Source organism: Martes martes (assembly GCF_963455335.1).
Source record: "Martes martes genome assembly, chromosome: 6".
NCBI lineage: Eukaryota > Metazoa > Chordata > Mammalia > Carnivora > Mustelidae > Martes > Martes martes.
In genome coordinates this window covers 57,928,698-57,956,527 of record NC_137893.1, presented here as the reverse complement: position 1 = coordinate 57,956,527, position 27,830 = coordinate 57,928,698, and the positions used below count along the sequence as shown (strand labels likewise).

The 27,830-nt window shown below is 38.0% G+C and overlaps 1 protein-coding gene across 2 annotated transcripts in view; it reads left to right on the top strand.

The window, feature by feature from the left end:
- The window catches only part of UTRN (utrophin), a 498,673-nt gene that overhangs the window by 242,433 nt on the left and 228,410 nt on the right, over window positions 1–27,830 (top strand). For both annotated transcript variants that reach the window (XM_080807218.1, XM_080807219.1), the window contains 4 exons: window positions 5,085–5,299; window positions 7,967–8,084; window positions 11,878–12,083; window positions 13,667–13,821. In XM_080807218.1, the coding sequence (XP_080663344.1) occupies window positions 5,085–5,299; window positions 7,967–8,084; window positions 11,878–12,083; window positions 13,667–13,821 (694 nt within the window). The remainder of the gene's footprint in view (window positions 1–5,084; window positions 5,300–7,966; window positions 8,085–11,877; window positions 12,084–13,666; window positions 13,822–27,830) is intronic.

Genomic DNA, 27,830 nt, shown 5'->3' with positions numbered 1-27,830 from the left:
TCTCCTCTCTGCTGGGCCATTCTCAGCGGCATACATTTTGGTGCCTGCAGCTCTGGTCTGTGCATGGTCCCTGATGTGTCGTTCTCCAGGGCACAGATTCACAGCGGTTCTCCGAACTTGCTCTTCTAGTGTGCTCACCAGTCCCGTGGCTTTAGCTGCTTTTTAACTTTAGAGGGTTTTCAGCCAGTTCTCAGGCCAGTACACCTGAGGTCACCCTTGACGCTTCCCCTGGATTTCACATCGAATCTGTCAGCAAGTTATCAGTCCCACATCTCATGCCAGCTGCTTCCGTGGTCTTGAACGCCCTCATCTTTCGTCTCTGTTACTGGAATAGTCTCCCTTCTCACTGCCCTGATTCTGTTCTTGCCTTTCCACTCTTCTGTGATCTATTCTGATAGCAGCTAAGTCACGCTTTTGAAACATATGTTTTATTGTGTCCCTCCTGGCTCACCACAGTCTTGTTCTCTCTTTCGTCATCCACACTGAGCGCTGAAGTCTTACTGTGGTCCAGAAGACTGGGTATGATCTGCCCACTGTCCGTCCCTCTAATCTCATTTCTTATCACTTTTCCCTTTGTTTATTTTACTTCAGACACACTGGTTTTCTTGCTATTTCTAACATGCCGAGAATGTTTCCATTTATGGCCTCTGTGCTTGCTGTTTCTTCTTTCCTTCTTCTTCAGATGTCCTTCCTTCAGCGATCTGCTTGTTTCACATGCCCTTCATTCAGTTCTCTTCTCAAATGTCCCCTCAGCTAGGCCCTTCCTGATCCCGTCCACCAGATCTCAAATACATCCTGTCTCTCTCCATCTTCTTGTACTGGGTTTACCTCATATCCTGTGTCCCTCCACCCCACCAGAAGGCAGGCTCCGTGAGGGTGGGCTCTTTGTGTTGCCCACTCCCATCCCTGCAGCATCTAGAACAGCGCCTTGCACACAGTAGACCCCTACTAGGTATTTGATGATTTGAAACAATGAATGAATATTTAGGTTGTTTTGAGGTTTTTGAAACTATAAAGAAAGTGACAAGTGAGCATGGGGAAGAGTGATATGTGAGTTATTCTTAAGGTAGATAGTGGTAGAATTGCTGGGTCAGGGAATATGGAGAACTTCTCCTTGACGAGGTCCTGTCTAGACAGACTGTTGCATTTCCCCCTTCCACCAGCCGTGTGAGGGCTGTCATTGTTGTACATGTTATCAGCACTTCAACATTGTGTTCTCAGGACCCCTTACACTTTTAAAAAAATGGTTGAGGATCCTCAAATAGCTTTCATTGTGTGAGTTATGTTTATAAATATTGACCTAATTAAAAAATAAAACAAAAATTTGAAGAATTATTTATTAATTTGTTTAAAATAGTGATAATGAATCTATTCATTATGTCAGTAAAACTAATATATTCTTATTAATATAATGTTAGAAATCAGTTTTTCTAAGATAAAACCAAATTTAATTAGAAACGTGACATTGCTTTCCATTTTTGAAAATTTTTTAGTTTCTGCCAAATTAGAAGACATCTGGATTCTCATATCCACTTCTGCATTTGGTCTGTTATGATATCACATGTCATGTAGCCTTGAGTTAAAAAACCATTCAAAACCACAATGAGATACCTCCTCATTCCGGTCAGAATGGTTAAAATTAACAAGTCACGAAGTGACAGATGCTGGTAAGGATGCAGAGAAAGGGGAACCTTCCTACACTGTTGGTAGGAATGCAAGCTGGTGCAGCCATTCTGGAAAAGAGCATGGAGGTTCCTCAAAAAGTTGAAAATAGAGCTACCCTATGACCCAGCAATTGCACTATGAGTATTTACCCCAAAGATACAGATGTAGTGATCTGAAGGGGTACGTGCACCCCAATGTTTATAGCAGAATGTCCGTAATAGCCAATCTATGGAAAGAGCCTAAATGTCCATCAACAGATGAATGGATAAAGAAGATGTGGTATGTAAATACAATGGGATACTACTACTCAGTCATCAAAAAAAAAAAAAAAAAAAGAAATCTTGCCATTTGCAACGACGGGAATAGAACTAGAGGTATTACGCTAAGTGAAATAACTCAATCAGAGAAAGAATTATCATATGATCTCACTCATATAGAGAACTTAAGAAACAAAACAGAGGATCATAGGGGAAGAGAGGGAAAAGTAAGATGAAATCAGAGGGAGTCAAACTGTAAGAGACTCTTAATCATAGGAAACACACTGAGGATTGCAGGAGGGGAAAGGAGTAGGGAGATAAGGGAACCCGGCGATGGATATTAAGGAGGGCACGTGATGTAATGAGCACTGGGTATTATGTAAGACTGATGAATCACTGAACTCAATCTTTGAAACTAATAATACACTGTATGTTAATTAATTGGATTTAAATTTAAAAGAGTATTAAAAAACACTCTATACTTGGGAAAGAATGAGCACAAAAAGGCAAATCACTTATTACAACAATCATGATTTGGGCATCCACAGCCCTTGGAAGGGTTTCTGGGTACCCAGAGCTCCCCAGAGGTTACTCTGGGAACCTGTGACTATAGAAAGAGATGGGGCATTTCATTTCCATTTGCATTCCCCCAGAGGCCTGTGTGACTGAGCCTTTTTTTATGTTTATTTCTTTCTTGCTTCTTCTTTCGTGGATTGTCTGTTGGTATTTTTGGAGTTTAAAAAATTATTTTGGTTACAGATTCCTTGTTTAGAGTGTGCATTGCAAATCCCTCTCCCTTAGTCTATGGCTTCTAACATCTTTATTAATGGTGCTGTTTTCAGAATTCTTAAACATTAGTGATCTGTTATTAACTTCCCATTTTTGTGTTTCTAGAGCATTTTTAGTACTCTGAAGTCAAAGATTCTTTTTTTATATTTTCAACTAACAGTTGTGCAATTTTGGTTTTCATATTCAGGTCCTTAATCTACCAAGAATTAATTTTCCCAGGGTACGTGAGGTCACATTCTGCCCCATCATCTCCCCGCTCCAGCCATGGGTGTCCACTTTTGCCAGTATCATTTATTGGCCAGTAAATTCCTCCTCATTGATCTTTAATGCAGTCTGTGCCAAGGTCAGGTTTCTCTGCCACCTATGCACTGTGGCTCTTCTCTTCCACTGGTCTGTTTGAATGTCTGGGTCCATAAAACACTGAGTTAATCCTTCATTATTAGCTAAGTCATACAACTGAATATCAGGTAGGGCTTAACCCTCCACCTGCTTTGACTGTTTGTGGTCCTTTTCTGTATTGATTTGAAAATCAGATTTTTGAATATATGGTTTTGTCAAGTTACACACAGAATTGCTGGAATTTTTATTAAAATTGTGCTTAATTTGCAGAATGACTGTATATTTTAGAAAATCATTTAAGCCTTATTTAATATACTGTATGCTAAAGTAGATTCCAGATGTATCTAATAATTAATTCAGCTCTCTCTTATATCAAAACTAAAGAGAAAAACAACAACAACCTCCCTTTCTTAAAAACAAAGCAAGGCAAGAATGGACAAACAGAAAAAATAGAAAAATATTTATCAAATCTTTGGAGAAGACAAGAGTCTAACTTTAGAAATTCTAGGAAAACAGTCCCCCAAGACCGATTTATGAGTTTGATCACTGTAGGTTTGTAAATATCTATATGTTAAAAAGAAACAAAAATTAAATCCTGAAGTAGAAACATTGTTTTCACCAATATGGTAAAGGTTCATCTCTCCTGTATAAAGAGTTCATCCCAACTGATAAGGAAGCAGATAAAGAACACAGTTATAAATTTTACCATATTTGGTTAATAAACATAAAAAAAATTTTGTGTTCATTGAAAATAAAAAAAAACAGTAAATGAAAACCATGGCAAAGGATGTGTTTATCCATTAAACAGAATATTGTTGGTATGGATATAGGAATTTTGTCAGTTCCATACACTGCTGCTGAAAGTCCAGATTTCCAACTTTTAAGGAAAACAGTTTGTTAATAAGTATTAGATACATTAACCTTTTTCATTTTCTGATCCAAGAGTTCTCCTTTGGGAAATTTATGCTAAGGTGGTAGTTAAAAATGTGCAAAGTATGCTACATAAGAAGATAACCCTTGCATATTCCTTTTTAAATTAAGATTTCAGGAACAATTTAAGTATCCAACTGTAGGATAAAGGTTAACTAAGGAATATATACATAGATTATAACATAAGTATTCACAGTGATTTTGTAGCTGGGGCCCAAAGGTGCAGGAGCCCCTGGTGCCCAGGGTCCAAACAGACTAAGTTCGGCCACTGGCCGCTGACAAAATCCAAAGGCAGAGAGACCAGTGGTGGTGAAAGAAGAAAGGGATTTATTTCAGTGAGGCCAACATTGGGAAGACTGTGAACTAGTATCTCAAAGACTGTCCCTGAAGTGCTGAAAAGTCTTTCCAGGTTTATATAAGGAAAATGTGGGACAAAGGTCGGCATGTACCTGCATGTGGGCAGTGAAGGTCAAGCCAGTCATTGTCCTAGAGTCAAGCACATGGGGACTTGCTGACTCAGGGCGGTCCTTATTGCTTGAGGGGGTAGTTTTACTTCCATCAGGGGATGCTTTGCCCTCTGGGTCTTTTGCCTGAGTTCAGAGATACTCTTTAAAGAACTTAATCAATTAGAAAATTTGAGGTCAAAATGGAGGTAGTGGAAGCCCTCTTTCAGTTTTATTAAGAATGACTTACACTCATACTATCCAGTTAATTGGAAAAGCATAGAAAATTAGAATAAATTGACTTCATAATTAAGGCAAGCATCTTGACAAAATAAAATTGCGGTCCTAGTTTTCCTGTGGTTGATTTTTTTAAAATTTTCTCTTCTCTTGGTGTCCATGTTAGTGACTTCTGAGTTTTTGAGGCCCCAGAATGTTGTGGGATGGTTTCATTGGCTTTATAGCTACCACAGACATACAGATATGACAGGAAATGCCATTGTCATTTTGGTATGAAGACATGAAAAGTTTCTACAATTTTTTTTTACTTCAACTAAATTTTATGTAAATAAACACACACACACACACACATATCACCACTAGGTCACCACAGTCAGAACATCCCATTGCTGTGTTAATACTTTGCCATGTTTTTAAATTTCAGCTCATCCTGGTGTCCAAAAGGTGGTGCTAGTATCATCTGCGTCAGACATTCCTGTTCAGTCTCCTCGTACTTCGGAAATTTCAGTTCCTGCTGATCTGGATAAAACAATCACGGAGCTAGCTGACTGGCTGGTCCTGATCGACCAGATGTTGAAGTCCAACATTGTCACCGTCGGGGATATAGAAGAGATCAATAAGACAGTTTCCCGAATGAAAGTAAGTACATCGTGTTGAGGCTTGTCAGGGAAATGCCACAGCACAGAAACAGACAAGATCTGTTTGGATCTCCTTTGTTTGTCCAAACTCTGGGAGAATGGGCTTTAAAAAAACTCTTTATCTGTCAAACTGCCATGCTGTGTTCAGCTGGCTCCGAGGAGTAAATCCTATCTTGCCTTTCCATTGTGTTGGTGAGGTGACATTTACCAATATGAAGTGAGAGGCTCAGTGTATTTTAAAAATCTAAAACTGTGGCCAGGCTGGAAGTCAGTGAGGGTCAGAGCAGAGGGAGGAGGCCTCCAGCGAGTCAGACTTTCCCCGCCCCAGTCCTGGAAAGCCTCAGTAAAAAAAATCGTGGGTTCTGGTTGGTTGTTTCTGGGGGGGGGGGAAAAATCTAAAACTGATACCATACAGTGAGGCACATCAAAACAAAAGTAAATTCATGTGAGATTTAATATTTTGTGTGATGTGGGATATTTTCCTGAAGCACCTTTTCAACTATTTCATAATGAACTTATTTAATTGCTGATTTTAGAAGTGAGAATTTCCTGATTAGACTCTTGTCACTATACATACACCATCTAATATAAATCTTCAGTATTCATTGTGTACCAGGTTCTAGGTTACGTGTTGCGTAGGGATACCGAAAATAATGTACCAGATAGAAATTGGAAATATACCATAAAATAATAACAGTAGCTATCGCTAACTTTTTTTTTTAAAGATTTTTTTTTTTAAATTTATTTATTTGACAGACAGATCAGAAGTAGGCAGAGAGGCAGGCAGAGAGAGAGGAGGAAGCAGGCTCCCCACTAAAGCACAGAGCCCGATGCAGGGCTTAGATCCCAGGACCCTGAGATCATGACCTGAGCTGAAGGCAGAGGCTTTAACCCACTGAGCCACCCAGGTGCCCCGCTATCCCTAACTTTTATTCAGTGCTTAATATGTGCTGTAGTTTTTTAAGTATTTTACATGTTATATGTCATTCACTTTTTTAATGGTCTTTTGAGGTAGGTATTAATTTTATCCCCAAATTGTAAATATGCCCAAGGTGAGGTAGAAGCACCAGAGGACAAGTTGCTACAGCAAGGCAGAATCTGAGACAAGCTGTGGGATAGGTCCAAGCCACCTGTTAGGGGAGCGACAGTGAGAAAGGAGCTTAGTTCACAGTGGTGGAAGGCAGACCATGTGGGATTTTGACCTCTGGAGATAAATGACATTCCTGATAGAGGGAACAGAGTGAATAAAGGCATGCAGCAGGGGAGCGTGAGGGATGTTGGGTTAACATTTGTGCAATGAAGAAGTGTAGTGGGAAGTAAGATAGCAAAGACAGATTCAAGTTCACTTTGGGAAGGAGCTCATTGACCATGTTTTAAGCATAGGCCCCTTGGGGTTTTAGTCTGTAGGCAGTTGGCAAGCATCTTATTCCCTTTTTCTTTTCCTTTGTTAACGGTGGCTGAGGACTGATGATAACAATGCTCGGCATTGATGGGAAGACTGGGATGCTTTTTAGTGCTTAGGATAAATTGGAGGCAAGAGATGCTTAAGGCAAGCAAAAGAGCCCTTTCTGAGTGGCTAACACGATGCTATTGCAATTAGCGGAAATAAGAAATAGAAGAAATGGGCTGTGGATGAGGGTTTAAGTGATTTAGTTTCAGATGTGTTGTGTTAAGAGGTTCTTGGGCCATTTAGAAGGAAATAATCAGCCTTCATTGAAATGTCTCTCTGGGATTCAGGATTAGAAGTTGTGACTAATCCATTTAGAAATAATATTTGACACTTTAAGGCTAATTGAAATCTGCAAAAGTAGGAAGGACTGGGAGAGAATCTCTGCCATCATGTTTGTACTTATTGGAAATTGTGTTTTCTCATTGTTACAGTTGTTTATTAGTTCTATGCTTAAAACACACTATATTCCTAATTTTTATTTTTTATTTTTAAAGATTTTATTTATTTATTTCAGATAGAGAGAGAGCACGGATGGGGGAGAGGAGCAGAGAGAGAAGCAGGCTGCCAGCTGAGCAGGGAGCCCGATGCGGGGCTCGATTCCAGGACTCTAGGATCATGACCTGAGCCGAAGGCAGACGCTTAACTGACTGAGCCACCCAGGCACCCCGATTCCTGATTTTTAAAACTTTTTACCTGCCTAATTGGTCCTGAGACAAACTCTCTAGAGCAGCATTTTTCTTGTCTGAGATTATTTAATTTGCAGTTACTCCAGTAGCATCTTTTGAATGCCTCACCCCCATCCGTGTAGGTGACATTAGTTTGTGTGTGTGTATCATGTAGGGCAGACACCCAGGGTGTCATCAGAAGTCACTGCTAAGGTTTTCAGACCATTTTCTCTTAGGGATTTTTCTTCATCGAATCTCCTCAGACTTGATATAGCCGAGCTGTAAGTTTTCTATTATTTCTCTTTGTGAAAACAAAAACACAGAGAGTAAAGTGCCTTGCCAGGTGACCCAGATGATAAGTGGCAGAGCTGAGATTTGAACCCAGGACCTTTGACTTCAAACCTTGCTCTTTTCTGCTGTATTGCTGATGCCTCACTATCCTGCATAGGAGGAAAACCACAATTTTGATGTCAGCACACCAGTTTTGCTCTTTTAGTAGTACCCTTAGGATAAGGCTTATTAACCTATCTTAATAATCATTTTTTCTTAACAGATCACAAAGGCTGACTTAGAACAACGCCATCCTCAGCTTGATTATGTTTTTACATTGGCACAGAATTTGAAAAATAAGGCTTCCAGTTCAGATGTGAGAACAGCAATCACAGAAAAATGTACGTTAAAAAAAGTCATATATCATTCTCTTTCTCTGAAAATGGTAACACACGTATATGCACAGATTATTCAACCAGAAATTAATATTATTTGATATGTGATACTCTATTAATAAGTACAGTTTTCCTTTGATTTTTATTTTTTTGTGAACCTTGTTATTATTCCCCTATGTGTTCCTTAAAGTGTTAACGTTATTACTTTTAAGTTTGTTACTGGTACATTGGATTCTTTTTTCTTTTAAGTTAGAATTTCTTTTATTTTTAATCTTTCAAAAAATATTTATTTATTTATTTAGGGGAGACAGGGTGTATCCACCCATGTGAGTCGGGGGAGGGGCAAAGGGAGAGGAAGGGAGAGAATCCCCAGCAGAGCCCAGAGACCAACTTGGGGCTTGATCCCAGGACCCTGAGATCATTACCTGAACCAAAACCAAGAGTGGTATGGTTAATCGACTGAGCCACCCAGGCACTCCAGGTTAGGATTTCTTTCAAAGGAATCAGAAAACAAAAGCTAGAGAAAACATCGCAATGCAAAACCATGCTTCTGTTTTGATTAATTAATAAAACCAGATCTTGCTCTGTCTTTTTAGCTTCTCTTCTTCAAATCCATTCCAAAAAGAATTTATTGAACAACACATTCATACCTATGGGCCTGGTACTAATTTTGGGTTAATTTAGTTTAAAGCAAAATAAAACAAGACAAAAAATAAATGTACAAAGCAACCATAGCAAAGTTCCATTTCTTTTGCTTTCTGACTTATAAGTGTCTGTTAAATCTGTATGGTATATAAAACAAAGTCTGAATTCTCAAAAATGTCATGGAGGGATGGTCGCAGTCTGCTTTCATTGTCGCCTCTCCCATATAACCCTCCACCCATCTGTAGTTATTCTAGATAGATACTATTTGAAATGTCCTGGCAGTTCCTAATTATTTGCATTCTTTTTTCCTCCTGGCCTTTTCTCCCCCCGGAGAAATCCTACTCAGCAGCTAAAATGTCACCCCCTTTGTAAAGTCCTTCTCACCCTCTACTAGTCCCTAGTGAACTGTATTTTCTATCTTTAGTTCCTGCTGTGGCTTTCCCCCCATAATGTCATTGTAGTCTCACAATTAGTTTAATTTTCTCTTCCATAGGTGGTGAATATTCACCTTTCTGCCCTGGGGCCTCCTACAGTGTCCAATATAAATTGAGTACTTAATAAATGTTTGTGGCAGACTGTAAACTGGAAGGTATTTAATTACCTTGTCTAATATTTCTGAAGGGAAGAAAGTCAACTCTTCCTCCTATAAAAAGTATGTTTCAATTTTATTTTATTTTTTTAAAGGATTTACTTATTTATTTGACAGACAGAGATCACAAGTAGGCAGAGAGGCAGGCAGAGAGAGAGGAGGAAGCAGGCCCCCTGCTGAGCAGAGAGACCGATGCGGGGCTCAATCCCAGGACCCTGGGATCACGACCCTGGGATCACGACCCAAGCCGAAGGCAGAGGCTTTAACCCACTGAGCCACCCAGGCGCCCCTCAATTTTAAAATAAATGTGACCACAGCAATGTTTATTGGAAGAGATAAGTTAGAGAACTTTTAGTGTCTTACAGTGTTGGTTTATTTTTACTACATAAGCCATTTTCCTTCTTTCTCCCTCTTAAAAAAAAAAAAAGGTTTATTCATTTATTTGAGAGAGAGAGGAGAGTGAGCACAAGCAGGGAGAATAGCAGAGGGAGAGGGAATCTCCAGTAGACTCCCTGCTCAGGGCTGAGCATGGAGTCTGATGCGGGGCTTGATCCCACAACCCCAAGATCGTGACCTGAGTGGAAACAATCCAAGAGTCAAATGCTCAATGTACTGTACCACCCGGGTTCCCCATCCCTCTTTTTTTTTTTTTTTTTAAAGATCCCATTTATCTACCTGACAGACAGAGATCACAAGTAGGCAGAGAGGCAGGCAGAGAGAGTGGGGGGGAAGCAGGCTTCCCGCTGAGCAGAGAGCCCGACGAGGGACTCAATCCTAGGACCCTGAAGTCACAACCTGAGCCGAAGGCAGAGGCCTTAACCCACCAAGCCACTCAGGCGCCCCTGTTTTGTTTTGTTTTGTTTGTTTTTTTTTTAATTGATGGGTTGCTTGGGCCAGACGGAACTCTGCAGTGATTCCATTTCCCATCACAGGGCAGAAGGGCTTCTCTGATTTAGCAACACCAAACCATTTACAAAGTCCTCTCCATTTTGCTTTCTCTACCATCTTATTATTATTATTTTTAACCACCTCCTCTTTGTCCAAACTTTCTCTTAAGGTTTTTGACAAGACTTTTCTTTCTTCTTCTGAATATTTTCCCTTTCCAATTTAACTCCCTCTCTTTGTTTTTTCTCCTTTTTTATTTGCATAGAGGCTGCATAATCTTTGTCATTATTCATCATATGAAAAAAATATTCTCAGCAGGAGTGTACTGCCTACAATAACCTGCTTTTAGCACTTATTCACAAAGAATAGAACAACTTGCTTATTTTTAATGATAAACCTATGATACATGCTCTCACTTGATGGCTTTCATTTTATTTGTTCAATATTAAAGGATTCTATTAGTAATAGCATTGGTCATTAATACTTTATGTAACTTTTTAACTGACAAGTACAACATTATGATAAATTCGTTCTCTCTTTAAGTGGAAAACTTAAGCAATCTATTTAAATTGTTAAACAGTACAGCTTAAAACAGGTGATCTCATTGAATGATTTTTTAAAATTATTACATGTAAGTATGATTTTCGGTGTTCTGAACAATCTTAAATCGATCACTCTATGGTTTGCAGTAACCCTTTGATATCCCAAGAATTTTACCAATAGGTCCCAATACGACTTAGCTGCAATGTTATTTTATCGTTCAGTTCTTAATGGCTTGGTATTTAACTACTGCTCTCCAGTCTGTGTGACATCCGAAGCATCTTCTAGAAGAATATTTTTAATTTCCTACCTACTTATTATCAATGGGTTGTTGAAATCATTCAAAGCTGTAGTTTACTAGTGCTTCAGTTTAAGATCTTGAACTATTCATGAAGTAATTAACCAAAGGTTTAAGTTTTTTTAGGTCTCCTTTAGCTTCATGTTAAAAATGAGAAGAGGTGAGAAAGGAGGGGAGAAAAAGGAAGGAGAGCAGACAGAAGAGAGAAAGAAAGAGGGATAGAAAGGAATAATAAAAAGAAAGAGGAAAAGAACTAATGTGGATTTTTTTATGGTAAAGAGCTACTGGGTAGATAGAACTTGAATCTAATTTGCTTTTAGTGTTTCTCTTGAGTGTATAAAAATACTTTCTTTTAGACAGGTTTCATGCGACAGTAAGACAAATATGAAAAGTATTCTTAAATAGATTATTTCCTTGTAAAATCTTGACAACCTTCGAGTATCTCCTTTGAGGATGATAAGTGACTGCATCTGTGTCTTAAAGTTCTGTCATAAAGTATTGTCAAACTCTGCCTTCATCAAACCAGGATCTGTGAATATACATCAGAGAGGAATATATTTTCTTTATAATTTTTTGTTTATCCATAGTAGATATTTTTATTGTGAGATATTTCAGTGCATTGAAAATAGAATTTAATTCAAGATTCTTATTCAAGAATAGTTTCACAGAAATGTGTTGGTTGTATAGTACAGCAGACATGTATTAAATTCCCTTACAAATGTATATAACAACTTGCCTTCTTTTTCTTTTCTATTTATAACCTTATTTATGATAAATTTGAAATCAGGTATTTTATTCCCTTGCCTGATAGTTTCTGGGATTATTTTTGTATGCTTCCTCAGTGGAAAAGGTCAAGAACCAGTGGGACAGCACTCAGCATGGTGTCGAGTTAAGACAGCAGCAGCTGGAGGATATGATTATTGACAGTCTTCAGTGGGATGACCACAGGGAGGAAACAGAGGAACTTATGAGAAAATATGAGGCCCGATTCTATATTCTCCAACAAGCCCGAAGGGATCCACTTATCAAGCAGATTTCTGATAATCAAGTAAGACTCATTAGATTTGTGGAGCTTTTTTTGGCATTATTAATTTGTTGGATGTACTTTTTTGTTCTATTGGTGACTGTAATTTTTAGGACCCTTGTCATGATGTGTTCACCAGTGCTTTGAATATACATTGAAATTTATATAAAGAATTTGACCAGGAAGGTCGTTGAAAAATTTCAGGAGGTGTAACAAGTAGAAATATACCTGTATACCAGATGTGTTGCTCACGGACTCTTTGCAAATGGAACACAACCATGAACCAGCACCTAGAAAGAGAGTATTTTCAGTATCTCAGGAACCCTCTGTTTTTCTGTCTTCCATGTCTACTCTGAAGCTTATTTTTATTTATGAAATTTTCTGAGATTTTCACTTGAAGCTATTGTACTGAACAATTCAGGTAATAAGTTTAGTTTCTTTTAATACTTTTATAACTAAACTGTTTTATCTATATCGTCAGAGTAAGTAACTTTTTTGATTAGTTTGAATATAAAGTTAATGATATTGAACATCGATGGTATTTTAGATTCTCTCTATAATTACAGAAAATGTTTTTGAATTAGAGGTTATAGTTTTTAGGTTATATTTTGGCATAATATTTATTTGCCCTTCAGAGAGCCTAAGATGAAAGTGTACATTTGTGTGGAATATATGGGAAACAAAATCTAAGACTTGAGAGCATGTTTTTATAATTCACACATGTAGACTTTCCATGGTTACAATTTAAAAATCAAGTGGCCAGGTGTCCTGATTTTGTGGATCATTTTCTGTGTTTATGACATCTGCTGATTGTTTTCACCAAATGACTCAAATATAATAATCAGCGACACCCCAGGATACTTAACTAGAGGAATACAATTAAAAGTGAGATGAATGCTTCAATCATCTGTTATTCAGTCAGAATATTCATTTCTAAATTTTCTACTCAGACTCTAGGGTAGTTTTTTTTTTTGTTTTTTTTTTTTTTTGGCCAGTTGCTATAAAAAGCATTATAGGAACATTCATTTCTCATTTAGATTTCATGGGGAGTATCTTGAGCCAGGGGCTCTGAGAGGTGGAAAACCAATGCCTGTGGACACACTCAGCATCAGTTTAATTATTTAATAGCAACTCTTAGTAAACCTTGCTTGGCTGCTTGATCCACCCAAGCAGTTAACTTTGTCAACAGGCACCATGACCCAGGGGCACAGAAGACTTCCATATTGTTGGCCCTTTTCCTTCCTGCCAGCATGTAGAGAGGAACTCTGTAGTAAGTTCATTCCTGTATGATGCATGTTGCTATAAGGATCAGATATGTAGCAGAACAAAGGGAAAAGATAAATGCTTTGAGGAAGTAAATTATCCCTCAAAGGTAAAGATAGCCTCTTAATATCTGCTGTGTACCTGATCATTCCGTAGACATTTGCCTTTTTAGTTCCAGAATTACTTTTATTTAAGCTATGTTCAAGAGTTTGTCCCGTAATTTGCTTTTTTCTTTTGATATTTGTGTCTAAAACTTGTTGAAACCTATGAGGAGAACCATTGTTTAGGTAGTAGTAGTTACCGAGTGACCGAATCTAATAATGACACCTGCAATTACACCTTAGGTATTGCTTCAAGAACTGGGTCCTGGTGATGGTATTGTAATGGCATTTGAAAACGTCCTGCAGAAACTGCTGGAGGACTATGGTAGTGATGACACCAGGAATGTGAAAGAAACCACTGAGTACTTAAAAACATCATGGATCAACCTCAAACAAAGGTAACGTGAAGGGTCCGGCAGGTAAATGCATGTAGAGGCGAGAATTTGATCGCTTTGGCTTTCTCATGGAAACATGCCAAATATGAGACTACCAGAAATACATATTTTTGTTACTTTTAAAAAATTGTTGTCCAGTGCTGGGTATCACACTTAGTACAGAAGGTATATTTATACATTATCTATTTGAATTTCTGCAATGGAATTTTTCCTTGAATGAATCTAAACCTTGCTAAACATCATTTTATGTGTTCTGATTTTCTTATGCCTCCCAGCATTACCTGGAATATATCCTGTAGTTTACACTGGGGGTAAGGACTGGTGAGGTATTTACAGATGCATGAGGGTAATATTATCCCTAATTATAATGAAAATAGTTTGTGGTGCCTGGGTTGTTCAGTTCATTAAGCGTCTGCCTTTGGCTCAGATCATGATCCCAGGGTCCTGGGATCCAGCCCTGCGTCAGGCTCTCTGCTCAGGGGGGATGTTTGCTTCTCCCTCTGCTGGCCTCTCGCCTGGCTTGTGTGTGCTATCTCTCTCTTTCTCTGTCAGATAAATAAATAAAATATTAAAAAAAATATATATATATATATAATTAAAGTCATGTGCTCTTTGGCCAGGTCATCCTTAGTTGAAGCTGAGAATGCATGGATCCAGTGCCAGACTTCTGAAATATACTATGTGTATTTAGGGCTTCATCTGATTTGTTTTCTTTCCATCACTCTGTCTAGTCAGTATATTTGGAACAGTCTAAAATAGCATATGTATTTACCAGAGAGATTTTTCTGTCACTTGAACACCTAGGGTCTGAGGAACTGTAAACAGTGGTTAGCATCTCTTTAAAATAGCATAGTTAAATTCATCATCAGGAAAAAGTGTTTACTTCTTGCATAGTACAGGGAATGCCTGTGTCTAATGAAATTATGGTTTCACACACATCTTTATATATTCAGATATAACCACCTGAAAGCAAATTTGTATCAAAACGCATTTATTTTGGAGTGAATAAAATGGATAATACTAAAACACTTTATGATGCATATTACTGGTAATAAAGTATGGCCAAGCATTTAATAACCACTTGACATGGAGGTGTTTTATACATTTTTAGAATGTCATTTTTAGAGTCTATAAAGTAGGTTTTAGATTTTTGGGAAACCCGAAGACAAGAATTACGAGGCAGTATATGAGTGTGAATATATATGTTGCTACATATACCTAGGATTCTGGAGGAAATAAGAGTAGGGTAGCACATACAACACTAAAGAGTAGTTAAAGCAGAAGATAGCTATTATCCTGTTCTTTCTAGCATTTTAGTACAGCTGTTTCGATCTGTTGTAACAGCTTCCTTGGATACAGTAAGGATCCCAAAACTAAGGCAGGGAAGAGAGTAAATTAAAAACGGCTTTCAAGTATAAACTTCCTGTTATAGGATAAGTAAACCCTAGGGATATAATAATGCAGCGTGGTGACCACAGTTAGCAAGCCTATATTGTGTATTTGAATGTTACCAGGCAGATCTTAAAAGTTCTCCTCACAAGAGAAAAAAATGTGTAACCATGTGTGGTGATAGATGTTAACCAAACTTACTGTGTTAATCATTTTGCAGTATATACTTACATCCAATCATTGTGTTCTGCACCTAAAACTAATACATTATATGTCAATTACATGTCAATTAAGACAGCTTTAACACTAAGATAGTCCTTAAGCCTACTTTATCTGGGTGTTTCAAAAAAAATCCATGTGTAAGAATTATGACTTTGTTTTTGTTGTAAACAATACCAGAAAAACTGATCACTTAGGAATGTGAAGCCTGCTTTATTTAGCACCTCAAATTCTTTTTTTTTTTTTGCTTTTATTTTGTAAATATTTTAAGACAGCCTACAGCAGTAGTTAGATTAGATGGAAGAGGCAATTAAAAATGAATTATATTCCAAGGTGATCCTTCATTTATCAGAGTCAAGACAAGCACAGTGTTGCAATTTTATGGTAGTAACAAGTCATTGTGCTTATTCTAGTTTCTTACTGCATTTTTGGGGGAAATACATCAACATTAAAACTTAGACATGATTTAGGTATATTGCTATCTATAAAGCAAGGAAAATACAACAAAACTGTAGCTCACAGGATCCTTTTCATGAGTGACAGCTGGGGGTTCTATGTATTGCAAGGATTTTCTCTTTTAAACACAGTGATATTTACAATTTTTAACTGTTTTAATTGGGGACCGTTCTAGAAACAAATCTTTCCTTGCCTTCAACAAAACACATGAACTTATAAGCAACATTAAAAAAAAAATTCTTGGCATTACTGTTGTAAAGATAGAGTCAACGAACTTTAAGAGCTTTAAGAGCTATCCACAGTCTTACACTGCATTTAAGCCAGTGTTTCTCAACATTTTTACATTATCAGCCCCAAAGAGCCTTGTTAGATCCCCATTCCCATGAAATTTTCATACCATGAGTATACTGTGTGTGTGTTTCTATACTTTATAGTTGTGCTTCATACATAAAAAGGGTAGATTTTTCCACTCCCCTCCCCAACCCTGCCCCATTGAAGAACCACTTCTCACCTCCATTGAGAGTGCGTGGTCTAATGTAAGGCTCCGAGGCTCAGAGACGGGGAATGACATGTTCAAAGTCACATAGTGTGGCCAAGATGATATTTCTCTGTGCTAAGTTATGATAATGCTCTTCCTGCTCTGAGTTCTGAAGAATTGGTAGTCAATTTATTCAGGCTGCCATGCTTTGTGAGATTTTCTGCTTTATTTTAAGTGTGTGAATTTTATTGGGTGTCTTCCCATTGTCAGGCTCTGTGCTAATCCCTTTATTTAATCCTCAGACCATAAGAGACAGGCAGCGTGTTCATCAACGCTGTGTCAGTGAATCCACTGAAGCAGGGGAAAGTTGAGGAGTGCCCAAGATCACACAGCTCAAAAGAGCAGAGCTGAGACTGATATCCAAACCTTTTTAACAGTGCGGTTGGGCTCTTACATCCTTTAAAAATAATTTGTTTTCTTCCTTTGTTATCAGAATGTCAGCGATGGCTGGTGACTGCTTTGGGTACTCGCCTCTCGGATCTGTCTGTGATTCCACTTACTGTTTCTTATCTGTGTCGAGTTAAGAAATCAGATCTGATTAAAGATTATATGGGGGCCTCTACTATGAATAATGCAGCGCTCTTCAGTGTATGTCCGTTGTGCCCTCTACAGTGGTCACAAAGAGGCCGTCTATGAGGGCTCTCTTAATCTTCCAGCCATATTCGGTATATGCATCATTGGCAGCCAAATGGGGGGGGGTCGGTAAAGGGTTATTATACTTGCTCACGGAATAATGTCATCGCAGCATAATGTGTGAAGTTTAATATCAGCTTTCAAAGGAAATGTTTTGTATGAATTGCAATTGGCCTAAGTAACTTGGCCATTCACAGCTACAGGGCCTCATTCTCTTATCTCCGATGCCAAAATCCAATAGCTCTGATAACAGAAAGCTTTGAATTGACATGAGCCTGTTTATTATAGTCTTTATTTATCCTGCTTAGTATAAATAGCCTTGTTCCTAGCTGTAGAAATGTTAATGTGTTTGCTGCCTCAGACCCTACTATGTGTAATATGTCATACAGATACATTCATAAGAATAATTTTTTATTGTGCAGAAAATTCTTAATTCGGAAACACAGCTGCCTCCCAGCTTGTTGGATTCTGTAAACAAAAGGCCCGTCTCTAACATTTTTAACTAACTGATGTACATTGACCCCTGCTCTTTTCATCTGTGCAACGTTTTCCCCCTTTTATCTCTTAATGCCAGGTAACACATTTTTTAGTGTAAACTGAGATGTATTGAAAGTTGAAAAGTGTTTGTAGTAACTTTTGAAGTGTAAATGCCTGATTTGGGTCTGAAGCATTGGTCAGCCCCAACATAGGAGTGCCTATGTATATGTATATGTTAGTGTACACGTATGCACAACCTAGTTAACTATGTTGAGATATTGTAAAAGAAATGAGACAATGTAATTTTGTGCTATAAGGAATATCTTATACATCATTTATCACTATGTGGTGGGAAGATGAACAATTCTCTGCAATGAGTCTGCTCTCTTTATGAGTGAGGCTGGACGTGGGGCTGAGGCAGGTTTGAATAGGATCATAGGTAACATCAGAATCCTGGTAGACAGGGCAGAGAGCTTCCTGGGGGAACTTGAATTTTGCTGGGCAGTGATGACTGCCTGTTTGTGGTTTATAATAATAAATGTGTAGCAATGCTCATCGACTCAGAGGCAAGTAGAAAGAATGCAGATGGAAGATCCGGGGCAGGGGAGAGGAAGGGGTTGTAAAGGAGTGGACCCAGAGATGGCTCCTAGTCCTTGATCGGGTCTCAGACATCCCTTCTGCTGGGTGCTGCAGTCCCTCACTGTGGCTTGGCAGGCAGATCTTGAGTTGACTTGCAGAGACTACTTAACTTTCGAGGTAGCAAGCAACTGTTATAACCATCACGCAGTGACCATGGGCCTGGAGGTCAGTATATGAACGTAATGCATAAATATCTGGTGCTTTGAAAGAGTAGGATTTTGCCTGGAAGGTGGGGGGACAATGGCCGGAAAACAGCAGTGAAAAGCAAAGAAGAGGACCCTTATTCCAATGACTACCTGGGGCACATAGGATCTGTGAGGAAAAAGAAAAAAGCGCCATTGAAAGTTTTCAAGGGGAACTGATGGTCCTAAGGAACCAATTTCACTTAAGGTAAGGTGAAGGAGTTGATTTGTGGGCTGCTGATCATAGAATTGAGTTCCGGACAGAACAGAAGGGTTTGGGGGATGAAGTGGAGCAGATTGGGGAAGGCGCGGAGTTGTATTGGTTACAGCCCTGTATCGGGTGGCCAGGAAACACTGGATATTTGGTAGTGATTTAGCTAAAAGGGAAATAGGATGTGATGATGTATATTCTGTCATGGAAATAGCTCTGTGGTCTTAAATATTTGCTTGCTGACAGCGACAGTCCTGGGGAGAGCTGCTCCTTTGGGTTATACAAGGTCAGGGGCAGGTGTCATGGAGTAGGTGCGGGGCTTCCCAATTGGTGTGGCAATGGCAGCCTAGAACAGTCTCCTTAAATCTCCTGGAGTGAATATTTAAGTGCTTGATCACGATGACCCAATCTCTGGGTCCCCAAAAAGACCACAGATTGTGGGGTGTATTTGCAGGGACTAATTCTTCATCAAATCAACTGCATTTCCCCATAGTGTGCTTTAATACATTTTTTAGCTGAATGTTATTTTATTTACCGACAAAATTACCTTGTGAAAACATCCATTGAAAAGCTTAAAGAATTATTTCATTGTAAGTTTTCTGCATGCCACTCAAACTTCTGATGCCAGTATTCTCCTCTCAAAAGAGAGAAATATATTTAAATCTCATGTAACTGTAAAGATCACCTTTTAAGTGTACCAAAATTTAGCAACACATATCTGTGGGCTTCTGAGGGTATTCTTTTCCATTAAAATAGAAAAAAAAAAGAGGGGTGCCTTGGTGGCTCATTTGGTTAAGCCTCTGCCTTCAGCTCAGGTCATGATCTCAGGGTCCTGGGATTGAGTCCCACATTGGGCTCTCTGCTCATCAGGGAGTCTACTTCTCCCTTTCCACCTCTTGTGTTCTCTCACACTCTGTCTCTCTTTCTCTCTTTCTCAAATAAATAAATAAAATCTTAAAAAAAAAGATACCTGGTTGCATTTACTCTTGACCAATTATAATAAGCACATGTACACTGGATTAATATATCTTGTTGCTTAAAATATCAGGTATTATATAACATCTTTAAAATACCATTAAAAAAGTCACTTAGGTGGGTGGCCACGTTTTTTTGTGCTACAAGATAACTCTAAGCTATTTTGTAGAATATCAGCTGCTTTTACAGCAGAAATCTCTGAAAAGCTAAGAGTTTATGTTTAAAAAATCCTAGTTCCCTTTAAGATAAACTATTATAAATCTGTCACCCATGGATTCATCAAATCTTTCATGAGAAGCTACTTATATTGTCAGTGTGCACCCATTTCTTGTCCCAAAGAATTCTATAGTCCGTTACTTTTGTTTCTTCAAGAAAAATTCTTGTTTCTGCTAAAGTTACCCTTCTAAACTTCAAATATTGTTATCTTTTTGGCTTTCTGTCTATCCTTATTCTTTATGATTTATAGGTTAAAAAAGATTTAAAAGAAATCTTCTCTGCCTTTGTCTAGTAGCCACAATTCCCTAAATTTGATATCCCTCCCCCCGCCTCCCGTAACAGCGCTCCTCCCCCTGTATTCTCCTATGATATTTCTCAGAACGTCCTCTGGCTCTTCTGATCTTGAGATGAAGCAACCTGAACTGCCAGATATGAACTCTTCCCTGAGAATTGTAGACAAATGGGAGTTCAGTGCCGGATGTGATCTTAGGAACTGGCACACGAGTACTTCCCAGCCTTCTTGCTGCCTGCCCTGCCCTCATCTCTCCCCATCAGTAACATCTTTTTTTTTTTCCCCCCATCAGTAACATCTTATTGACATGCAGTGATTCTTTTTTTTTTTTTTAAACTTTTTATTTATTTATTTATTTGACAGAGAGATCACAAGTGGGCAGTGAGGCAGGCAGAGAGAGAGGAAGAAGCAGGCTCCCTGCTGAGCAGAGAGCCTGATGCTGGGCTGGATCCCAGGACCCTGGGATCATGACCTGAGCTGAAGGCAGAGGCTTAACCCACTGAGCCACCCAGGCGCCCCAGCATGCAGTGATTCTTGATGACAGTGAGGGATTCTTGATTTGAAGTGAGGGATGGGGTTGAGAATGGAGGATCTCTTCTAGCAGGTTTTGTAATCTTGGTGATGGATTATGTGGTTTTAAAAGGACCCCTGGAGACTCTGAAATGGATCCTTTACTCCTCTAGTCCAAGCAACTTAGTTTAAGGATGGAAAAAAAAAAAATGGGAGATTTGAAGTGATTTATCCCAAGCCATAGAACCAGTAAATGGCAGAGGTGGTAGAATTAGGTCATTTTTTTCTGAGAGCCATGTGCACATGGCTTAAAGGTAATTTATTAGCCTGTGCGATAAAGTGTACATACTCATTCCTGAACCTCTCATTTTGCAATTATTTTTGGCCTTAAGATAGTATAATAAATCATGGGAAATTCCTTGAAAATGGATGAAAGAGTCTTGTAGTGTCCAGTATACCATACTCTAGCATTGGATCTAGTTTTAAGAGGACTAGCATGTGTGGTATGTTACCTTTGAGCTATATTCTATTTGAAATTCTGTATGAGCTTTGCACAGTGGCAGAATCGTAGCCAATGAGGTTTATCCGAGGTGCAATTATTGCTAATTGAAATTCAGTATCAAATTATAGTTAAAAAATCAGACTATAAATGAATATACATGATGATTATAAGGTTTTAAAATGTGTATTGTAATAATATAAAGACAGTTTGGACTGGTGTAAATAGAGTTTAGTTTCTGATCTGCTCATTATTTTTAATAATTGATTACATTTATGATTAAAAAAAACCTGACACCCAGATATATGTGAACTTGAAAAAATTCTCCAGGACCTTTGTTACTAAACTGCACATTTGCATGCTGTAGGCAAAATTACTTTCCCAATATCTCACTCAATTCATGCAGAAAAGTAGGGAAAATATCATTTATTGAGTATTTACAATATCTTGAAATATTTATGTATATATACCCCACTTTGTTCTTAAATATTGCAGGAAGGATTTTTTTTGTATTAATTTATTCAGTACATACTTGAGTTGCTACTGTGTGTAGGCCCTGGGGGTACCAGGTGCACTGATGATTCAGAAACTTCAAACAGACAACCAGATAGTCCCTTTCGCTCATGATTGGAGATGGGATGTGGTGGCAGAATATCTTCCAAAGGTGGGGAGACTATCTTGGTTTATCTGAGTGGGCTTGGTTATTCCATGCCTCTTTAAAAGTGAAGGCGGAAGGAGTCAGGAGCCAAGGAATATGGGAGACCTCCAGCCAGAAGCTGGAAATGACAAGGAGAAAAAACTCTCCAGAGCTTCCAGAAAGGAACACAGCCCTCCTGACAACTTGATTTCAGCCCAGTGAGCCCTGTTTCAGAAACTAACTGACAGAACTGTGAGATGATAAACTCAGGTTGCTCTAAGCCATGAGGTGGTGATTTGGGAGAGTAGCATGGCCCGTGAATAGGGTAAGGGACATCATGCCATGTGTGGGCTGAGCTGCCATAGAAGGTGTCTGCACCAAGTTCTGGAAGGAAGGTGGAAATTAATTAGGTCGGAAGGGGAAGGTGTGTGGGAATGGGGAGGGGGAGGATGGATATTTAAGGTAAAAGAAGTAAAAAGTAGGAAAAAAATAAAACAAGATGAAATCAGAGACGGAGACAAACCATAAGAGACTCTTTTTTTTTTTTTTAAAGATTTTATTTATTTATTTGACAGAGAGAGATCACAAGTAGGCAGAGAGGCAGGCAGAGAGAGTGAGAGTGAAGCAGGCTCCCTGCCGAGCAGAGAGCCCGATGCGGGACTCGATCCCAGGACCCTGAGATCATGTCCTGAGCCGAAGGCAGCGGCTTAAACCACTGAGCCACCCAGGTGCCCCCATAAGAGACTCTTAATCCTAGGAAACAGAGGGTTGCTGGAGGGCTGGGGGGTGGAGGGACAGGGTAGCTGGGTGATGGACATTAAGGAGGGCATGGGATGTAATGAGCACTGGGTGTTATATGAGACTGATGAGTCACTGACCTCTACCTCTGAAACTGATAATTCCTTGTATGTTAATTAATTAATTGAATTTAAATTAAAAAATAAAAATTACAGAAAAAAGTAAAGCTCTGGACTGAGGATTAATAATTGCTTCATTTTTATAAGTAAATAACCCCATAGGATTCTAAGACATTACATCCTTTTGCTTCTAGTCTGGGCATTCTTAAGGTTTAATAGAGCTAATCTATAATGATCTGCTTTTACATTAGCTGTTTGCCACATAACCTATTTTATACATATGAATAGTCTTAAAAATAAATGATACAGATTGTGTAAAATTAAAGTGTTTGACTATACCAGATTTCATAATCATTAATTTTAAGTGAGTGTTAAGAGTTGCCTATTAATTGTTGATTAATTGCATGTGTATACTCATTTAATTTTTTGCTTTTAGTTACCTTTTAGGCACAACCTTTTTGTTTATTCTTAATACTCTTTTTTTCAGTTGATGTTTTAAAAATTGAAAACACCAGGGCGCCTGGGTGGCTCAGTGGGTTAAGCCTCTGCCTTCAGCTCAGGTCATGATCCCAGGGTCCTGGGATCAAGCCCCGCATCGGGCTCTCTGCTCGGCGGGGAACCTGCTTCCCCTCTTTCTCTGCCTGCCTCTCTGCCTACTTGTGATCTCTCTCTGTCAAATAAATACATTAAAAAAAAAATCTTTAAAAAAAAAAATTGAAAACATGGGTGGGGTTAGGTGGAAGATAAAACACCAGCCACCACCACTAACCACCCAAATTCTAGTGGGTAACTTCTAGATTTTAGAAAGTAAAGAAATACATATATATGATTTAAAAAGTTAGAAGTACTTAAAGGTTTATTACAGAATATACTGGTTCTCTCACTACTCACCACAGTCTCCATCCCTAGGGGCAACTACTTTTTCTTCTTTTGGCCTCTCCTTATGTCATTTATACATTTCCATATTCTACATAAAATGAGTATACTATTATCTTCCAAAACATCAGTATTAGACATTGTCTATGGATATCCTGTTCTGGTAAACATATACAGTATAGCTTTCTCATGCTACCATTTTCTTTCCTTCTTCATCATTGAATTTTTTTCACTTTTTTTTTAAACGTTTTTTATTATGGTAAAATACACATAACAAAAAATTTACCAGCTTCACCATTTTTAAGTCAGTGGTATTAAATATTCATGTTGTTGTGCAATCATCACCACCGTCCATCCCTGTAACGCTTTTCATCTTGCAGAATGAAAACTTTGTGCTTATTAGACAATAAGTCCCTATTCTTTCTTTTACCCACCCCTGGCAACCACCATTCTACTCTCTGTCTTTATGAATTTGACTACTCTAAGTACCTCATATAAGTGGAATCATACAGTATTTGTATCTTTGTAACTAGCTTATTTCACTTGGTATAATGTGCTCAAGGTTCATCCATGTTGTAGCAGATGTCAGAATTTCTTTCCTTTTTAAGTCTGAATAATATTCCACTGTATGTGTGTATTACATTTCTAATCCATACATCTGTTGATGTACACTTGGGTTGCTTCCACATTTTACCTATTGTGAATAATGCTGCTATGAACATGGGTGCCCAAATATCATATCAAGACCCCGTTTTCAGGTCAAAAGTGGAATGGTAGATCATATGTTAATTCTATTTTTAATTTTTTGAGGAATCACCAGACTGTATTCTACAGTGGCTATACCATCTTATTGCTGAATTTTTAGATAAACAGGTATTCGGTGTTGACATTGTTATGTGTGTCTAAACATCATTAACAGCCAAGCACTGAAGTTTACTATAATTTTGCTTTTTCTCTGTTTTTTTCATCTGAAGTTAGCAATTGCCTTGCTTTTATGTGCTTAGGTTTCTTTGCACCTGTTACTAATTCTCACATTTGCCAAAGGTCTGACGGTATAATTTACCACAAAGCAATCACAGTAAGCAGTCTATCACTTCTAATATTTTTTCTTAGACACAGTACTTCCATGGACATACTTTACAGGCCTGCTGCAGAGCCATAATCTTAAGGATATTCTGTGCTTTTCTCCTGGTTTAGAATCCCTGTTTCCTGGATTTCACGTGTGTTTGTTTGTTTGTTTATTTGTGTTTGTTTGTTTGTTTATTTGTTTTTATGTGTTTTTCTTTTCTCTTTTGGGTTATTTCCTTGTTTTTTCGGAGTGTATCCTTCATTAGTTTTGTCAAGTTAAAATAAGAAAACATAGCAGTTGAACGGTGATGACAGCCCTCATCTGGTTCAATTCATCACTGTCTCCTCTGAGATCTCTTTTCACCATTAGCATGGGGCCTGTTTGCTTCTCCCTCTCTTGGATCTCTTGTTTTATGCTTCTCCTATCTTTTTTGTTTTTGTTCCTTGATTTACAAACTGATTTTTGTGGAGGTCATCTCTTAGTAGCTTCTTGAAAACTGGTATTTAGGAGGTAAGTTTAAAGACATTTTAAATAGATTGTTGTTATTCTGTAAGTACTTCTTATAAAACTGTAATAAGGACTCTGAAATATGGAGATATGTAAGACTGCTTCTGCCATAGTGAGTCTATGGAACAAAAGAACAGAAAACAAACCCATATAATACCGTCAAAATAAAATTTAAGCGTGTAACAATCCAAGGGCTATTCCAGGGAACATGTGATTAATTTCTATATAAAGAGGAATCATGACCTTTTATGAATGCAGAGAAAGGAAATCTAATTGGGCTGGGATGTTCTAAGGAAGGTAGACCTTAACTCTAAGGATCTGTAGGATTTTGGTATACAGAAGGTGTTTTTTTTTAAAGATTTTATTTATTTATTTGACACACATAGAGATCACAAGTAGGCAGAGAGGCAGGCAGAGAGAGAGAGAGAGGGGGAAGTAGGCTCCCTGCTGAGCAGAGAGCCCAATGCGGGGCTTGATCCCAGGACCCTGAGATCATGACCTGAGCCAAAGGCAGAGGCTTAACCCACTGAACCACCCAGATGCCCCAGAAGGGCATTTTTATGTGTACATGAAGTTTTGGGGGGGTGGGCTCAGCCTTAAGAATATCCTAGAGAAAAAGGAACATATCATGATGACCTGAACAGAGTATTGGAGAAAACTGGGGGATAAGCTAGAAAAGTGAACTAGTGATAGATTATGGAGGACATTGAGATTCAGGAAAAGCAATTTGGGTTTATTCCATAGTCAGCTAAACACTATTGGAGGTTTTTTAGTAGGTAAAGTCTCAGGTGAAGTTGGTGGCTTATGAATAGAAACAGATAGCTTTTGTGTCTGGCTTTTTTTCACTGAGCAGAATGCATTTGAGATTCCTTCCATGTTGTTGGCATCCGTCAGCAGTTTACTGTTGAGTAGTACTCCATCGTATACAGTGCATACCACAGTTGATCTGTTTACTGCTTGATGACATCTGGGTTATTACCTGTTTGGGGCCATTATGAATAAAGATTTTCATATGGATTTTTTGTGAGTGTATGTTTTCATTTCTTTTGAGTAAATACTGAGGAGTAGGATTGCTGGATTGTTCTTGAGTACATGGTTAACTTTATAAAAAAATCTTCCAAACTGGTTCTTAATGGCGGTACCATTTTACACTCCCTCTTGCAAATGTATGAGAGTGGCAATTACTCTGTATTCTCAACAGCACTTGGTATAGTCATTTTCTTAAAGCCATTCTAATATGGAGTGATGTCTCATTGTGGTTTGAATTTACATTTCTCTGATGATTAATGATGCGGAGTATCTTTTCATGTGCTTATTTGCCATCCATATATCTTCTGTGATCTGTGTTTAAATATTTTACCTACTTAAAGAATGTGTTTGTTGTATGTAGAAGATATGTGTTCGTTATAAATTCAAAGAATACAGAAAAAGTACAATTGGAAAGTAAATCACCTTAAATCCCAGCACCTAGAAATAACTTAATATTAACATTCCAGACATTTGTCCTTTTATCTATATATATACACAGACAGTCCTGTATATAAGACAGGTGGATGGATGTGTGATGTACAGATAGATGAATGGGTGAAATAGAAAACATATATAAATATATATAAATGAGATCATATTACACATGCTGACTTTTCATTGTGGTATAGTTCAGATATCATGAAATTAACCCTTTTAAAGTGTACATCTCAGAGGTTTTTAGTATATTCACCATGTAGTGCAATCATCACAATACTCTTAATTTCAGAACATTGTATTGTCCCCAAAAGAAACCAATTACCCAATTAGCAGTCAGTCCCCATTGCCTTCCACGCCAGTCCTAGGTAACAACTAATCTCTTTTCTCTCTGTGTAGATTTACCTCTTTTGGACACTTCATATAAATATGAATGGATTCACACAATATGTGGCCTTTTGTGTCTTGTTTCTCTCACTTAGCATGTTTTCAAGGTTCATACATGTTACAACAAGTATTAGTACTTTATTCTTTTTTATGGTTAAGTAATTCATATATGGGTATACTATATTTTATCTATCCATTTCTTTATCAGTGGACATTTGGGTTGATTGTGTTATTTGGCTATAATAAATAATGATGCTATCTGAAAACTTGTATACAAGTTTTTGTGTAGATACAGGTTTTCAATTCCCTTGGGTTTAAACACCCTAGGGTGAATTGTTAGTCTCCATTTTGAATTTTTGTTGTTATTGTTGTTGTTTTGAGAGAAAGAGAGAGAGAGAGTGACAAAGGGAGGGACAGAGGGGGAGAGAGAATCTTAACTAGGCTCCGTGCCCAGTGCAGAGCCCTATGTGGGACTCAATTTCATGACACTGAGATCATGACCTGAGCCGATACCAAGTCAGATGCCTAACTGACCGAGTCACCCAGGTGCAACTAAAATTGTTTGTTTTCTTCTTTTTAAGCTTTGAGGTCTATAAAATTTTAAAATTTGAAATTTACATGTATGTGTATCTCTTAAATCGTACAACTCCGTATTTCTGTGTATTAATTTTGATGTAGAGTTAATGAAGGGTTTATAAAAGCTTGATCGTCCAGTGTTTTTCAGATATATTATTAAATCAGCTTAAAGAACCAATTTGTATTGATCTGAGTTGTTTTAAAATACCTAAAGTAAGCCCTTTAAATTATTTTCATTTTATCTTAAGTATTTCTTCTGATTTTACTGCTTCCTAGAATTCATTTAGTTATTCATTACATGAATATTTAGTGATATTTCCTCTGAGTGTGAGGCACTATATGAAGATATTGAAATAAAACATTGGGGGATAACTTTATATACAATTAGGAGTTGCAAAAATGG